The sequence below is a fragment of the Saimiri boliviensis genome, chromosome 11 (genome assembly GCF_048565385.1).
Source record: "Saimiri boliviensis isolate mSaiBol1 chromosome 11, mSaiBol1.pri, whole genome shotgun sequence".
Lineage (NCBI taxonomy): Eukaryota > Metazoa > Chordata > Mammalia > Primates > Cebidae > Saimiri > Saimiri boliviensis.
This window is the reverse complement of record NC_133459.1, coordinates 45,832,134-45,849,239: the sequence shown is the minus strand read 5'-3', so window position 1 is coordinate 45,849,239 and position 17,106 is coordinate 45,832,134. Positions and strand designations below refer to the sequence as shown.

Here is a 17,106-nt window from a genome sequence, read left to right as displayed (position 1 = left end):
AAGCAAGTTATGATAGGGAGCATTTTCCTAGAGAAGACAAACTTGAGCTAGAGCTTTAATTATTTGGATAGTAGAAGGGAAGATTGATGGGGAAGTGAACCCATGTAAGGGAATGGCACGTGCAAAGTGAATGAGAATGCACAAATATTCTCTAGACCATGAACTCTACTTATAGTTTGCTGTAGTATAGGCAGTGGGTTGCTGATGCTTAAGTAAATGTTAAGAGCCTTCTGTGTTTTTGACTACCTACATATGTTATAGTATTTAATCCTCAGTAACTCTATGAAGTAGTTTTAGGCTACAAACTAGTCTGTGCTATTTCAGCCCATTCTTTACAGTCCAAGCTAATTCCTTCTAGTATGCTGCTTTCATCTCTGTTAACCATTTTCTTTGCCACACCTCAGGTAGAAGAGGACAGAGATGCATGTGCTTGCTCTCTTTCTTTCTCTCTAGATATGTATCTATATGTCTATCTCTATATATATCGATATAGTTATGTAGATACAGTTGTCTATATATTTTTCCTCTTAATTATCTGCATGGTGTGGTGTTTTTAGATTTCTTATTAGTAAGGGTCCTTAATGTATGGCTGATAAAAGCCATACATCTACCTTATTATCTTAGGAAGAATGCAAAGTATGCTATATATGTAAATGACTATGGTTTTTAATTTCAATCTTTTTCTTTTAGTTGGCTGTCTGGAATTATACATATCTATAGTCCTCAGGTATGGGCTTGCTGTTTGCGATACATATTCAATTCTTCTGTTCAAGAAAGGCAAGTGATATTTTATTCTGTAGTACTTTATTTTGATCTTTTCCCCCATTCATAGTTTATGGTCTCATTTAAAATTCATGTTATGCCTTAACCTTTTACAATGCTTATAATAAACACGTACATTAAGAAAAAACAAACCTTATATTAAATAAGAATAAAATAAGATTTTAAAAATGAGGTTGCAGTATACAGGGAAATACCAAGGAATTCACTTGCCTAACCACAGAACACAAACCTTTTAGGGGTGAAAAAAAAAACAAACATAGAGATTATCTCCTATAGCATCCTGTTTTATAATTAAGGAGATTAACTTTCAGTGAAATGACTGCAAATGAGTTTGAATTTGTTACCTTACTGGTGTTTTATTAAGTTATACAGTGTTACTACTAATATACCAAGAAATATTTGAGACAAGATTTTTAATTTCTTGGCACTGAAGCCTAAGCATTGGAATTAATAGTTAGGGAAACTTCACTTTTAACCTCAACTCATTTAATTCTAGTTTGTACATGATGCCAATATTTGTCTCTTATGTCCTTTGTCTATTAAATGAGAAGGTCTATTTTTATCTACCTTGGTGGCTATAAAAGACTTCAAAAAAAAAAAAAAAAAAACTATATTGAAAAGCCAGTACAAGTACATGGTAATAAACTGATGTACATAAATATATACAATAAAAGTACATCTCTCTTCCACCCCATTTCCTAGACCTTGTTCTTAGAGGCAATCAATACTAAGTGGTATCTTGTGCTTCCTTCCTGAAATATTCAGTACATAGACGAGTATCTTTTCCTGGCCTGTAAAAATTGAACCACAAGTGGGAACATAGCATCCTTCCTTTTCTTTTCTTTTTCTTTTTTTTTCTTGAAACACAGTCTCACTCTGTCCCACAGGCTGGCATGCAGTGGTGTGATCTCAGCTTGCTGCAACCTCTGCTTCCTGGGTTCAAGCGATTCTCCTGCCTCAGCCTCCTGAGTAGCTGGGACTACATGCATGCGCCACCATCCCTGGCTAATTTTTGTGTTTTTTAGTAGAGATGGGGTTTTACTATATTGGACAGGCTGGTCTTGAACTCCTGACCTCATAATCCATCATTCTCAGCCTCCCAAGGTGCCGGGATTACAGGTGTCAGCCACCGTGCCCAGCCCAGCATCCTTTCTTTTCTGTATGTTGCTTTTTTCTGTATGAATTATACCTTGGAGATCATTACATGTTGGCATATACAGATTTAATGTATATATTTTACAACTGAAGAGTATATAATATTGCATTTTTAAAACTGGCTCTTTAGTCTTGCAGATAGTGGTAGACTGAACATTTTATGTATACCTCTTTGTGTGCATATGCTAGTGTATTTGTAGGACAAATTTCTAAAAGTTTTTTTTTTTTTCTTGGCCAAAGTGTATGTAATTTTAAGTTTGGTAGATATTGCCAAATTGCCCTTCAAAAAGACTGTACCAATTTATAATTTTTCCAGCAGTACATAAGAGTGCTTTTTTTCTCTACCTGCACTAACACTGTGGAAGAAATATTTATTGAGCACCTAATATCTATTATGTTCATGATATTGGGGATGAGAGTAAACAAAATAAAGGTCCCCAGACCAGGCATGGTGTCTCACATCTGTAATTGCAGCACTTTGGGAGGCTGAGATAGGATTGCTTGAGGCCAGGTGTTTCAGACCAGCCTGGGTACCATAGCAAGACTTTATCTCTACAAAAAAAAGAAAACAAAGTTAGCCGGGTATAGTGACACATGCCTGTAGTCCCAGCTATTCAGGAGGCTGATATGGGAAGATTGCTTGAACCCAAGAGTTCAGGCTTCAGAGAGCCATGATTGTGCCACTGCACTCCAGCCTGGACAGCACAGTGAGACCCTGCTAAAAAAAAATAAAATAGGCTGGGCATGGTGGCTCACACGTGTAATCCCAACACTTTGGGAGGCTGAGGTGGGCGAATCACTTAAGGCCAGGAATTAGAGACCAGCTTGGCCAATGTGGTGAAACCCCATCTCTACTAAAAATGCAAAAATTAGCCATGCGTGGTGGAGCACACCTGTAATCCCAGCTACTTGGGAGCCTGAGGTAGGAGAATCACTTGAATCTGGGAAGCAGAGGTTATAGCGAGCTGAGATTGCACCACTACACTCCAGCCTGGGCGACAAAAAAATAAAATAAAAGTCCTGCAGGGATAGACAATAAACAGAATAAGTAAAATAAATAGGATGTTAAAAGGGGATAAGTACTGTGGAGAAAAATAAAGCCAGAGAGAAGGATGCTGTGTGTCTGAATGATAGTGGCAGGTAAAGAGTTGTAATTTAAATAGGTGATCAGGGAGGCAAAGACTTGAGGTGAGAGTAAGCCATGAGACTGCCTGGGGCACTGCCCTAGGCAAAGGATGTGTTAAGTATAAGGGCTCTGGGTGAAAGATGACCTTACATCTTCAAGGAACAGCTAAGAGGCTACTGTAGCTCTAGAGAAGTGAAGGAAGAGGGCAGTAGCAGGAGATGAGCTCAGAGACTTAAGTGGAGGGCTGTTGTTAAACTTTTGACCTTTGCTAATCTGATAGATGAAAAATAATTTTTTCCAGTGTTTTATAACATCATCTTCTAGGAACTGCCTAGTCATGTCTTTGGTCATTTTTCTCTTAAGTTGTGCATCTTTTCATATTGCTTTGTAAGAGCTAGTTTGTACTAGCAAGCTATGTATAATAAGCCTATAATCCCAGCTACTTGGGAGGCTGAGGCAGGAGAATTGCTTAAATCCAGGAGGTGGAGGTTGCAGTGAGCTGAGATCGTGCCATTGCACTTCAGCCTGGGCAACAAGAGCGAAGCTCTGTCTCAAAAGAAAAAAAATACAGGGAGAAATATATATTTGTAATATATAGCAAAAGTTTCCCCCCATATTGTCATTTAAGTTTGTTTAACAGTATTTTTTCCTGGCTGGGCAAGGTGGCTCACACCTGTAATCCCAGCACTCTGGGAGGCTGAGGTGGGTGGATCACCAGGTCAGGAGTTCGAGATTAGCCCAGCCAATATGTTGAAACCCTATCTCTACTAAAAATGCAAAAATTAGCCAGGCATGGTGGCGCGCGCCTGTAATCCCAGCTACTCGGGAGACTGAGGCTGGAGAATCGCTTGAACCTGGGAGGTGGATGTTGCAGTGAGCTGAGATCATGCCACTGCACTCCAGCCTGGGCAACAGAATGAGACTCTGTCTCAAAAAAAAAAAAAAGGTATTTTTTCCAAACAGACTTATTATTTTTTGGTCATATTTACTAATATTTTTTCCTATCATGCTTAGAAAAGATTCACCCACTCCAAATGTATTTACTGAAGTAAAACAATTACTTGTATTTTCTTCAGATGCTTTTGGAGTTCTACTTTTTACATTTATTTTAACTTTTCAAGATAATTAGTTATATTTAGATAGCAGAAATTAAATGTTAGTTTTAGATTCTTTGCTATGATTTAGTAAAGTTTTATTATCAATTGCTGATGCTGCTTTAAGTTCATATCAACAGTAAAATCCTCAGTAAAATTAATTTTGAATTGCTCTCTTATTTTTTCTTTTTTTCTTTTTTAGACGGAGTCTCACTCTGTCATCCAGGCTGGAGTGCAATGGGGCGATCTCAGCTCACTGCAACCTCCCACTCCTGGGTTCAAGCTATTCTCCCTGTCTCAGCCTCCGGAGTAGCTGGGATTACAGGTGCCTGCCACCACGCCAGGCTAATTTTTGTATTTTTAGTAGGGATGGGGTTTCACCATGTGGCCAGGCTGGTCTGGAACTCCTGACTTCTGGTGATCTGCCCACTTCAACTCCCAAAGTGCTGGGATTACAGGTGTGAGTCACTGTGCCCGGCCTACACATAATTTTAAAATAATGCAGTCAGGACCAAGAAAATCCTGTTGCCAAGGCTGGAGTGCAGTGATGTGTTCATAACTCACTGCATCCTCAAACTCTTGGGCTTAATTCTTCTACCTCTGTCTTCCTATTAACTGGGACTACAGGTGTGAGCCACCAGGCTCAGCTAAGTTAAAAAAAATTTTTTTTTTTTTTTTTTTTTTTTTTGGTAGAGAAGAGGGGTCTCACCATGTTGACCAGGCTGGTCTTAAACTCCTGGCCTCAAGCAACCCTCCCACCCTTGACCTCCCTAAGTGGTGGGCCCCAGTTTTTCAACAAATATTGGACCTTTTAGTCTATTTTGTTAACTAGATTGGGAGACTCAAATGAAGTTATTTGAGCGTAATCATGTTATTCTCATTAGATTTTAATTAAATGGCATTTTTTTTGTGTGCAGGGTTTTTTCCGAATCTGGAAATTTCATCATAGTTCTCTATTCTGTGACACATAAGGAACCTGAGTTTTATGAGTGCTTCCCTTGTGATGGCAAGATACCTGACTTTCGGTTTCAGTTGCTAACCAATAAGGAAACATTACATCATTTCAAAGTAAGTGATTTGATTATCTAGCACATTAGCGACTGTTTAGGGTTTTGCACATTGGCAGTTTAAACCCAACAACTTTTACCCTTTAAAATAGTAATCCAAACTATTATGCTTTGTTTAATAGCATGTTTAATGCTTTAAGATTTAATAATCTTATTAAATACCACCTTTATTCATTTGTGATTAAATTTTTTTAGTAAATCTTAATGTTTTCAACCAACTTATAATGACAACCAGAGGTTACCCATAGAATAACTTGGCCATGTTTTTTAAAAATCTTTGAAGAATATGTCAGTTGTTCATATGTTTTATCATTTTATAGTTTTGAAGGTTAACTTTGTGGGATCTCAATACTTTTCTTTGTTCTGACTGCCTTTTTCTTTTTGCAACAGAGTCTCACTCTGTCACCTAGGCAGGAGTGCAGTAGTGTGATCTCAGCTTACTGCAACGTTCACCTCCTAGGTTCAAGTGGTTCTCCAACTCAGCTTCCTGAGGTAGCTGGGATTACAGGCACCCACCTCCATGCCCAGCTAATTTTTTTTTTTTTTTTTTTTGTATTTGCAGTAGAGACAGTTTCACCATGTTGCCCACACTAGTCTCGAACTCCTGACACTTTAGGTGATCCACCTGCCTTGGTCTCCCAAAGTGCTGGGATTATAGGTGTGAACCACCGCACCTGACTGTGACTGTATTATTTTAAAAATGTGTGGGAATAACAAATGATTTTTTATACTGAAAGTCTATTATTTATGTTATATATCTAAAGAATCAGAATAGATTGTTACCGTATCATCTAATAAAATACCTAGAAACACAACTAGATGATGATCATAGAAAAACTAGATCTTTAGTCCAGACACGATGGCTTATACCTGTAAACCCAGCACTTTGGGTGGCCGAGGCAGTCGGATCACCTGAGGTCGGGAGTTTGAAACCAGCCTGGCCAACATGGTAAAACCTGTCTCTACAAAAGATAACAAAAATTAACCCAGCATGGTGGTAGGTGTCCGTAATCCTAGCTACTTGGGAGGCTGAGGCAGGAGAATTGCTTGAACCCAGGAGGTGGAGGTTGTGATGAGTGAGCCGAGATTGCCATAGCACTCCAACCTGGGCAAAGCTCTGTCTCAAAAAGAAAAGAAAAAGTAGATCTTTGAAACTAGGTGTCATTATGTGAAAATATTCAAAGGCTGTTTTTCAGTAAAATTATTGGTTATTTTAGATCTTAGACCAATAATAAAAGTATGTTCTTTTTTATATTAGAAAAATATTGAATACCTCTAAATAACCATGTGTTTCCACTCAGATCTTATTTAGTAACATCTTTGAGATCATGTAAAGGTTATAAATTTGTATATTTTATATAAATATATTTTATATATTTCATATTATATAATATATGCAATATATTTTATATATTATGTTATATATAAATATATTTTTATATAATTACATATATTTTAATTATAAATCTTAACTGAGATCTAATATTTTATTTCTGTTTTAGAGACATATCATATACTGTTTTATTCTTTAGATGGTATTCTCAGTTCATAGTTATATTCACTGAATTTGTGATTATAATACAGGTGATTAACTTTTCTCTTTCACTTATGTAGCAGGGAACTGGACAGTTTATAAAAGAGGACTACAGTTACAGAAATCAGAAGTTTGCCACTCCCCCGTCTAGTGTTTCAGAGCTACTTTTCAACTAAATAGAATTCTTTGGTGTTTTTATTTAAGTCAGATCTCAAAATATGACCTACTTCATTTCAGAATGTTGAACCTCCTGACAAAAATCCAATCTGTTGTGAATTGAGCGCTGAAAGCCAAACTGCAGAAACAGAGTTTTTCAGTAAGGCTTCCAAGAATTTTTCAATTAAGAGGTAAAAGATCTTTTTATTATTATGTGTATTTTTTAAAATCACATTTATTAGTTTTTGGTGAGTAATTAAAATAACTCTAAGTTTTTTTTTTTGTTTGTTTTGTTTTTTTTTGAGTTTGAGTTTCTCTCTGTTGCCCAGGCTGGAGTACAGTGGCACAATCTCTCAGCTCACTGCAACTTCTGCCTCCTGGGTTCAAGCAATTCTCCTGCCTCAGTCTCCCAAGTAGCTGGGATTACAGGCATACACCACCATGCCCAGCTAATTTTTTAGTATTTTTAGTCGAGATGAGGTTTCATCATGTTGGCCAGGATGGTCTCGATCTCCTGACCTCGTGATCCGCCCACCTTGGCCTCCCAAAGTGCTAGGATTACAGGTGTGAGCCACCACGCCCTGCCAGAGTGTAAGTTATTTCTGATGAAACAATTTTTAAATCTTATGTACCATAAGTACCTTTGCTTTAAATGCATTCTTTCATATTCACTAGGAAGTAGGATAGTAATTTTAATGAAATGGCAATTCTGATATGGTTTTCATTTGGGTTGATGTATTATATAGGAGAAACACAAAAGTATTTGTCAAGAAGTTGTCTTGCTTAGAAAGAATCTGCTTCTTGTTTTGTTTAGTGCTTTCTGTTTGTTCTTTCTTTCATTATAAGTTTCTTATTTTAATTTTTAAATTAGATGTGGGGTCTCACTGTATTGGCCAAGCTGTTCTCGAGCTCCTAAGCCTCAGCTGATCCTTCTGCCTTGGCCTCCCGAAGTGCTGGGATTATACGTGTGAACCATTGTGCTCAGCCCTTCCTTACAGTTTTAAATATGGACCTGTCAGATAAACTACTATAAAAGTAACTACTAGCTGTGTATGATGGCTCACCTCTGTTATCGCAGCACCTTGGGAGGTCAAGGCAGGTAGATCACTTGAGGTCAGGAGTTTGAGACCAGCCTGGCCAATATGGTGAAACCCTGTCTCTACTAAAAATACAAAAATTAGCCAGACATGGTGAAGCTTGCTTGTAATCCCAGGTACTTGGTAGGCTGAGGTGGGAGAATTGCTTGAACCCAGGAGGCAGAGGTTGCAGTGAGCTGAGATCCTGCTGCTGCACTTCAGCCTGGTGAAGACCTAAAGTGTGAGACCCTGTTTCAAAAAAAAAAAGTAACGTCTACCTAAAAAAAGAGATTGTTTTAAAACTTATAAAACACATTTGGAGAATATTAATTAAATAAAGGCTTGTGACTTCTTGGGTCAGTATATTCTACCTTTTGTGGTAAAGAAGATATTCCCGACCTGGCACGGTGGCTCACAGCTGCAGTCCCAGCACTTTGGGAGGCCAAGTGGGTGGATCACCTGAAATCAGGAGTTCAAGACCAGCCTGGCCAACATGGTGAAACTCTATCTCTACTAAAATTCCAAAAATTAGCCGGGCATGGTGGCATATATCTATAGTCCAAGCTACTCAATTGCTGAGGCTCGAGAATTACTCGAACCTTGGAGGTGGAGGTTCCTGTGACCTGAAATCATGCTACTGCACTCCAGCCTGAGCAACAGAGCAAGACTCTATCTGTTCCCCAAAAAAGCTAACAAATGGCTTTTATTGCTCAGTGTCAACAGTTTTGTGTATATGCTCATCATAAGTACAAAACAGATATTAATTCCATGCCACAACTCAGATGTACAGAAAATATGTAACTTAAAAATATTAGTAATTGAACTTAGTATCTATTTTAGGCTGGGTGTGGTGGCTTATGCCTGTAATCCCAGCACTTTGGGAGGCTGAGGTGGGCGGATCACCTGAGGTCAGGAGTTCGAGATCAGCCTGGCCAACATGGTGAAACCCTGTCTCTACTATAAATACAAAAATTAGCTGTGCGTGGTGGCAGGCCGCTGTCATCCCAACTACTCAGGAGGCTGAGGCAGGAGAATCACTTGAACCTGGGAGGTGGAGGTTGCAGTGAGCCGAGATCGCACCATTGCACTCTAGCCTAGGGGGCAAGAACGAGACTTTGTTTCAAAAAAAAAAAAAAAATCTGTTTTAGGCCCCTATTTATTCTACTGGATTATAGACACCAAATTTTAGTTATTTTAAGGTTTCTTTTTTCCCTTTTCTCTGGGGTTATGTGTAATGTAGCAGGGATTAATGGTATGTCAGTATTGGTGATATGGGGTGACATGATTCTCATCCATCTGTGCTACAATCTGCTGAGGAGTTTTCATTTGCATCTGGTCTTTGTCAGATTTGTGCAGGTTCCTGCTGCAACCTTTGACCCTATTCAGGCCACTGGCTCTCTTGTTTTCTGTCCATGCTGTACTGAGCACTTTAGAATACATTATATATCTTAAGCTGTCTTGGGTGTCAGAGAAAAGGTTTGTGGTACTGTTGGAGACTCATTTCTGCTTAAACATTATGCAGACATTCTGATTGCTTCATTGTAATACCTTGTACAGGAGCAACTCTGTGAGGATCTGTCTCTTCAGACTATCAAGATTTAGGGCAAAAGGTCTCTTCTGCTGCTTGATTTTCTTTCTTTCTTTTTTTTTTTTTTTTGAGACAGGGTTTCACCATGTTGGCCAGGTTGGTCTTGAACTCCTGACCTCATGTGATCCACCTGTTTTGGCCTCCCAAAGTGCTGGGATTACAGGTGTGAGCCACCGTACCTGGCCTGCTGTTTGATTTTCACATCTGCCTTGGAGTTTCTGTTGTTATCCCCGCTAGGGAGGATTCAACTTGCATGAAACAGAATGCAGGATGCTTTTTTAGGGATCCCACTAATTTTGAGTGCCGTTAGCTTCATTCTGGCTTTTCTTTTTGCACATACTATAGAGACTTTGTCTAGTATAGGATGTGAAAAAGCCTGCTGCATATAGTATTCCATATCTTTAGTCTTAAACACTAATTTCAGCTTTTAAAACTATACCAGCACTGAGAAATTTTCTGTTTCTCCGGGGCATGCCATCTGTGATACAATGACTATACCTGACTAAATGGGAGGGTAGTTCCTTGATTTCTCAAAGTATTTTCCCATCACAGATGTAAGTACATAGGAAAATCTAATTTCTTATTTGGCTTTCCATCTTAATACAGAGGGTTTGTAATACAGTGTGTTTAATATACTAAGTATATGCCTTTAATGCCAGATTATAAATTTTTTGACAGTAAGTACTGTCTCATTTATTTCTGTATTCATCAGAGTGATCAACTAGAGGGTGCCCAGTGACTGTTGATTTGTTGTGACATTAACAATACAAGGTTAAACTTGCCATGATCAGGCAAGTAGGGTAGTTTATTAAGGCTGACTAGGACAGCTTCCCTTGTCAACTAACACTGGCCTGCAAAATAAAATAATTTGTGGTTGTCAGATACTAAGTTAAATGATCTGAGTATTACTGCAACTTATTAAAGGACTTCATTCAATTTCTAGAAAAAGAACAAACACTGGATTACCAAAGGCTTTTCTGGTCTCCCCTTCTATTCCTTTAGGTCTTCCCAAAAGTTATCTCTTCGAAAAATGCCAATAAATGATCACGACTCTGGTGTTGAAGATGAAGATTTTTCTCCAAGACCAATTCCTAGTCCTCATCCAGTGAGTCAGAAGGTATCACTGATTTTAAAATGCATTCACTTTTGTGGTTAGAGACCTAAGTCTCATCATATTAAAACACTAGATAATACTACCTGAAACCTAAGTATCATTCTTATATATATCTAGCTATTTATATCTCTATGGATATATCTATATATAGAGATATAAGTATCTCACAGTTACATATAATTATGCATATTATATCTAATAATACATACGTGTGTAATATATATGTAATACGCATATATGAGTAAACTGAGGCATAGATTGGTTAAATTACCTACCCAAGATCATATAATTAGTTAGTAGTAAAGTTGGGATTCTAATTCAGGAGGTTTGGTTTTAGAATCTGATGCTAAGAACCATATAGACTCAACATTATATGCTATCACTAGAGCTTGACACTGGTTTTTATCATTGTATTCTGAGAAAACATTCTACTTACTTTCAGAGGTTAATTGCTAAAATTCTTGTCACAATTTTTGGATTGCTACCAACCTGTGGGTTATTTTAGAATTGTTGTTTAATTGGTGTAATTACTTATTTTAGAAGAAAAAAGAATGGGAAGGATTTTTTAAAGTTAATATCAAATTATAACCAAATTCATCACAGCGAGTATTTTGTTTACTCTTTTTTGCTTTCCAACTCTTAGTTGATAACAATAGAAGGAATACGAGTGAGTGACTTCTTAGTGGAGAAATATTTATTGGAAGATTTTACTATTTAAGGTACATAAACATTTGTTACTAGGTCTGTGAAAACATTCTGCCTGTGATAATTTTTATTTTTTGCAGAGCGAGGATTTAAAAAGTTGTATAAAACTTTTTTATACTGTGTTTTGTGATCTTAGCAGTGTTAGCGTTTTAATAAAAAGAGCTCCATTATTAAATAAGTTTGGGAAGTGTTTAGTTATATTCTTTTAGGGCAAGGACCTTGTTTATTTTGCTTAAAATTGTATTTCTAGGGCTTAGCACATAAAACATGCCTGGAAAATATTTGCTGATGGTCTACATAAAGAATGAACACTTGTTAATATGTAATTAGATATGATCTGGGCAATACTGGTCTGAGGAAAATAAAGGATACATTTTCTCCTAAAAGAAAATACTTTTTTTTCTGTTTCTTTCTTATTTGTAGATTTCTAAGATCCAACCATCAGTTCCTGAACTTTCACTTGTGTTAGATGGCAATTTCATAGAATCAAACCCTTTGCCTGCTCCATTGGAAATGGTGAATAATGAAAATTCTCCTTTGATTAACCACTCTGAACACTTGAAGCCATTGCAACCCCAGGTTTATGATGAGAAACACAGTCCAGAAGTTGAAGCTGGAGAGCCTTCCTTGAGAGGAATACCAAATCAGTTAAACCAGGATACAGCTCTTTTGAGACACTGCAAAGTAAGACAGCCACCTGCCTGTAAGAAAGTGAACCCGCATACCACAAACAGTGTTAAACCGTCTTCTCATAATGGGCCATCTCCTGATACGCTTGAAAAGCTCCAAGCAGTTACTGCTGGAAATGTACAAAACAAAGAGTGTCCTATAAGACCCTCCACACTTAATTCTAGGCAGTCTTCTCTTGCCCCACAGTCCCAACCACGTAATTTTGTTTTTTTACCCCATAATTCAGGAAGGCCAATGGAACTTCAGGTACCTACTCCCCCACCGCCATCTTACTGTTCCACAAACGTTTGCAGGTGTTGTCAACATCACAGCCATATTCAATGTAGTTCACTAAATTCTTGGCAAGGAGCAAATACAGTTGGATCCATTCAAGATGTCCAGTCTGAAGCTCTTCAAAAGCATTCATTATTTCACCCAAGTGGATGTCCAACTCTCTACTGTAATGCATTCTGTTCTTCAAGTAGTCCTATAGCCTTGAGACCTCAGGGAGCTATGGATGGTTGTTCTCCCCACAGCAATATAGAACCATCACCTGTGGCAAGACTTCCTTCACATATGGACTCATGTAACCCACAGCCTTGCACAGTGTGTGTGCACACACCCAAGACTGAGTCAGATAATGGAATGATGGGACTATCTCCTGATGCATATCGATTCCTCACAGAACAAGACAGACAGCTAAGACTACTTCAGGCACAGGTTTGCTTGGTGCTTTTCTAGTCCTATTAAATTCTTGGTATTAATTATGATTTCTTAAAAACTGGTACTTCTCAGTAGTTATGTTTTATAGAATATAAATGTAGAATGTCAGAATTAGAAGAGATCTTGGAACTGAATTCTAGGCCGTCTTTTTTTCTTTTGAGCCAGAGTTTCATTCTGTCGCCCAGGCTGGAGTGCAATGATCTTGGCTCACTGCAACCTCTGCCTCCTGGGTTCAAGCAATTTTCCTGCCTCAGCCTCCTGAGTAGCTGGGATTACAGGCATGTGCTGCCATGCCCAGCTAATTTTTGTGTTTTTAGTAGAGATGAGATTTCACCATGTTGGTCAGGCTGGTCTCGAACTCCTGACTTCATGATCTGCCTGCCTTGGCCTCCCAAAGTGCTGGAATTACAGACATGAGCCACCACAAGTGGCCTGATCCTCTTGTTTTACAGGTAAGTAAAATGAGGATTAGAGAGAATAATTTAACCCAATGCCACATTGCTAGTTAGTAGTAAAACCATCTTAGGCGTATCCTAACCTACAATAGAATTGTATTTTTCTTTTATTTTTTGCCTCTAATGAAAAGTCTGTTATGATTAACTAAACCTTTATATACAGTTAAATATAAAGTCTGGATAATGGCTTCTGCTTCATCTCTAGTTTGTCAACCCTGTATAATGCTTAGCCAGTATGCCCTTAAAGAAATAGTTAGAACCTTTCTGTATATCTATACTGGACTTATTCTACTTCTTGTATTCTGAAATGTTCCCTTTCCAGGACCTCTGTTGCGGGTTTCTTAGTCTTTTGTTTTCTGAGGTAGAGTCTCATTCTGTTGCCCAGGCTGGAGTGCAGTGGTGTGATCAAGGCTCACTGAAGCCTCTACCTCCCAGGTTCAAGTGATTCTCCTGCCTCAGCACCCCCTAGTAGCTGGGATTACAGGCATGCACCATCATGCCCTGCTAAATTTTTGTATTTTTAGTAGATATGAAGTTTTATCATGTTGATCAGGCTAGTCTCTACAGAGTTCTTAGTCTTAATTATATCCTTGTGCAGAGTTTAGTCTGTAAATGTTGTCTTCTTTCTTCTTTCCTCACAGATGTCCTTCTTTCACATACCTACCCCAAACCAGCTGTTCCTCTCTTTCCCCCCAACACCAGAGGGAACAACCTGAAATGTATTTAAAAAATTTTTTTCATGATCCTGTAACTATGCAAATACCTGTATAATATGCATATATATACATATGATTTTTTTAAAAATCTTTGTTCTATAAAATTGGAGTTACAGTGTTTTCCATTTTATCAAAAAAAAGACAATGACATTTTTCAAATCAGTGAAAATGCTTTGGAAACATCTGAGAAAAATTTAGCTCTGCTGTTTTTTAAACCTAGATCAATTCTTTGAAATTGTAAAGTATAATTTTTTTTTTTTTTTTTTTTTTGAGACGGAGTTTCGCTCTTGTTACCCAGGCTGGAGTGCAATGGCACGATCTCGGCTCACCACAACCTCCGCCTCCTGGGTTCAGGCAATTCTCCTGCCTCAGCCTCCTGAGTAGCTGGGATTACAGGCACGTGCCACCATGCCCAGCTAATTTTTTATATTTTTAGTAGAGACGGGGTTTCACCATGTTGACCAGGATGGTCTCGATCTCTTGACCTCATGATCCACCCGCCTCGGCCTCCCAAAGTGCTGGGATTATAGGCTTGAGCCACCGCGCCCGGCCAGTATAATTTTTTTTAATTTTTTTTTTTTTTTTTAAAGAAGAGTTCTCACTATATTGACCAGACTGGTCTTGAACTCCTGGGATCAAGTGATCTTTCTGCTTTGACCTCCCAGAGTACTAGGATTATAGGCGTGAGTCACCATTCCTGGATAATGTAAAATATCAATTGGAATTTAACATTATAAACACTTAACAAAAGTTTTAATATACCTAAATATTTTTACATTGAAAACAGTTATTTCTCATTTATTTACTGATTTCCTGTCTTGTTCAAAAAAAGACTAATTAGAAAAAGGACCCATTATGCTATTTAGAAATCTTAGTCACTTGGAATTTGTATACTTAAAATGTAATATTATAGACCACAGGCCCTGGTCTAGATTATCTAGAAAATATTTAGAAAATATGAAATATGATATAAAAAAGCCTCTGTGTGTAAAGACACATAGTATTTTTCATATATATATATATATATATATATATATATATATATATATTTGTATATGAACTTAAATTTTTTTTTAGGTACCTTTTTTTTTTTTCCAAGACGGAGTTTTGCTCTTGTTGCCCAAGCTGGAGTGCAATGGCACTATCTTAGCTCATCATTCACACTTTTTTACATGAGTATCAACTTATAAATACTAATCTAAACACCTTTATGTTTTGCTTTTAAATGTATACTTAAAGGCTGAGGTGGACAGATTGCTTGAGCCCAGGAGTTCGAGACCAGCCTGGGCAATATGGCAAAACCCCGTTTCTACAAAACATATGAAAATTAGCCAGGCAGTGGTGGTGCATGCCTGTAGTTCCAGCTACCCAGGAGGCTGAGATAGGAGGATTGATTGAGTCCTTGAGGTCGAGGCTGCAATAAGCCATGAATACACCACTGCTCTCCAGCCTGGGTGACAGAGCAAGACCCTCTCTCAAAAATAAAATAAAATAAAAGAAAAGTAAAAGTGCTTCTTATCTAGTGAGAATGGCTTTCTAGATTGAATAAGTTTCATGGTATGGTCTAGTTCAGGCGTCCCCAAACTACAGCCCGGGGGTCGCATGCGGCCCCCTGAGGCCATTTATTCGGCCCCCTGCCGCACTTCAGGAAGGGGCACCTCTTTTATTGGTGGTCAGTGAGAGGAACACAGTATGTGGCAGCCCTCCAATGGTTTGAGGGACAGTGAACTGGCCCCCTGTGTAAAAAGTTTGGGGACGCCTGGTCTAGTTGAAATGTGGGAAAATTGACTTAAAAGTCAGTTTCTTATAACTAGAGTTCTTTGTAATTCATTATTAAACTGCTGCCAGTTTTGATTACTTCCCTGTCAGTTTAAAGTATGTTTTTAATTGATACAGATTCAGCGTTTGTTAGAAGCACAGTCTCTGATGCCCTGTTCCCCTAAAACAACCACTGTTGAAGACACAGTACAAGCTGGAAGACAAATGGAGTTGGTTTCTGTGGAAGCACAGTCTTCCCCTGGCTTGCACATGAGAAAAAGTGTAAGCATTGCTGTGAGCACAGGTAATTTCAGTTTTTTTATTTGTAAGGAAATTTTAAAAAATGCTTTTCATATCTGGTTTTTGAATTTTTATATTTAAATTGATGCACAGTGGAATAGGAACAAAAACCAAGGTGATGAGAGTGTGACTTAGGTTTTTGTGTTATTTTACTCTTTGTGAAATAAAACTACACCTGCAAACTGCATAACATGATGTATTGTTTGGTTTTGCTACTTTCCTAGGCTGGACCCAATTTTTTTTTTTTTGAGATGCATTCATGCTCTGTTGCCCAAGCTAGAGTGCAGTGGTGCGGTCTCAGCTCACTGCAACCTCCATATCCCAGGTTCAAGCAATCCTCCTGCCTCAGCCTCCTGAGTAGCTGGGACTACAGGCATGTACCACCACGCCCGGCTAAGTTTTGTATTTTTAGTAGAGATGGGATTAGCCTTGTTGGCCACTCTGGTCTCAAACTCCTGACCCCAGGTGATCCGCCCACCTTGGCCTCCGAAAATGCTGGGATTATAGGAGTGAGCCACCACACCCAGTCATGGACCTAATTCTTTTTTTATTTTTTATTTTTATTTTTATTGGAAACAGGATCTCACTCTGTTGCCAGGCTGAAGTGTAGTGGCACAATCAAGGCTCACTGTAGCCTCAACCTCCCAGGCTCAGGTGATCCTCCCACCTCAACCTTCTGAGTGGCTGGGACTACAGGCACGCACTACAATGCCTGGCTAATTTTTGTATTTTTTTGTAGAGACTGGTTTCACCATTTTGCTCAGGCTGGTCTCAAACTCCTGGGCTCAGGTAATCCACCCACCCCAGCCTCCCAAAGTGCTAGGATTACAGGAGTGAGCCACTGCGCCCAGCCTGGCTGGACTCAATTCTAATAAGAGAAATCAGTTGTGGTTTGATGGATCAGGAAGGGTTTCATCTATGCAGTTGTTATTGAGTCTGGTCCTCGGAGGGTATGCAGGATTTCAGTAGATGGAGTCGAGGGATGGGAGAGCAGATTGAATAAAGAAAATATTCACCGGGCGCAGTGGCTCAAGCCTGTAATCCCAGCACTTTAGGAGGCCGAGACGGGTGGATCACGAGGTCAAGA

The 17,106-nt window shown here is 38.6% G+C and overlaps 1 protein-coding gene across 4 annotated transcripts in view; it reads left to right on the top strand.

Moving 5' to 3' along the window:
* The window catches only part of STIL (STIL centriolar assembly protein), a 63,869-nt gene that overhangs the window by 20,904 nt on the left and 25,859 nt on the right, over nucleotides 1–17,106 (top strand). For all 4 annotated transcript variants that reach the window (XM_039473988.2, XM_039473987.2, XM_074380778.1 and 1 more), the window contains exons 8-13: nucleotides 691–777; nucleotides 5,076–5,226; nucleotides 6,997–7,106; nucleotides 10,582–10,696; nucleotides 11,822–12,787; nucleotides 15,858–16,023. In XM_039473988.2, coding sequence (XP_039329922.1) covers nucleotides 691–777; nucleotides 5,076–5,226; nucleotides 6,997–7,106; nucleotides 10,582–10,696; nucleotides 11,822–12,787; nucleotides 15,858–16,023 — 1,595 coding nt within the window. The remainder of the gene's footprint in view (nucleotides 1–690; nucleotides 778–5,075; nucleotides 5,227–6,996; nucleotides 7,107–10,581; nucleotides 10,697–11,821; nucleotides 12,788–15,857; nucleotides 16,024–17,106) is intronic.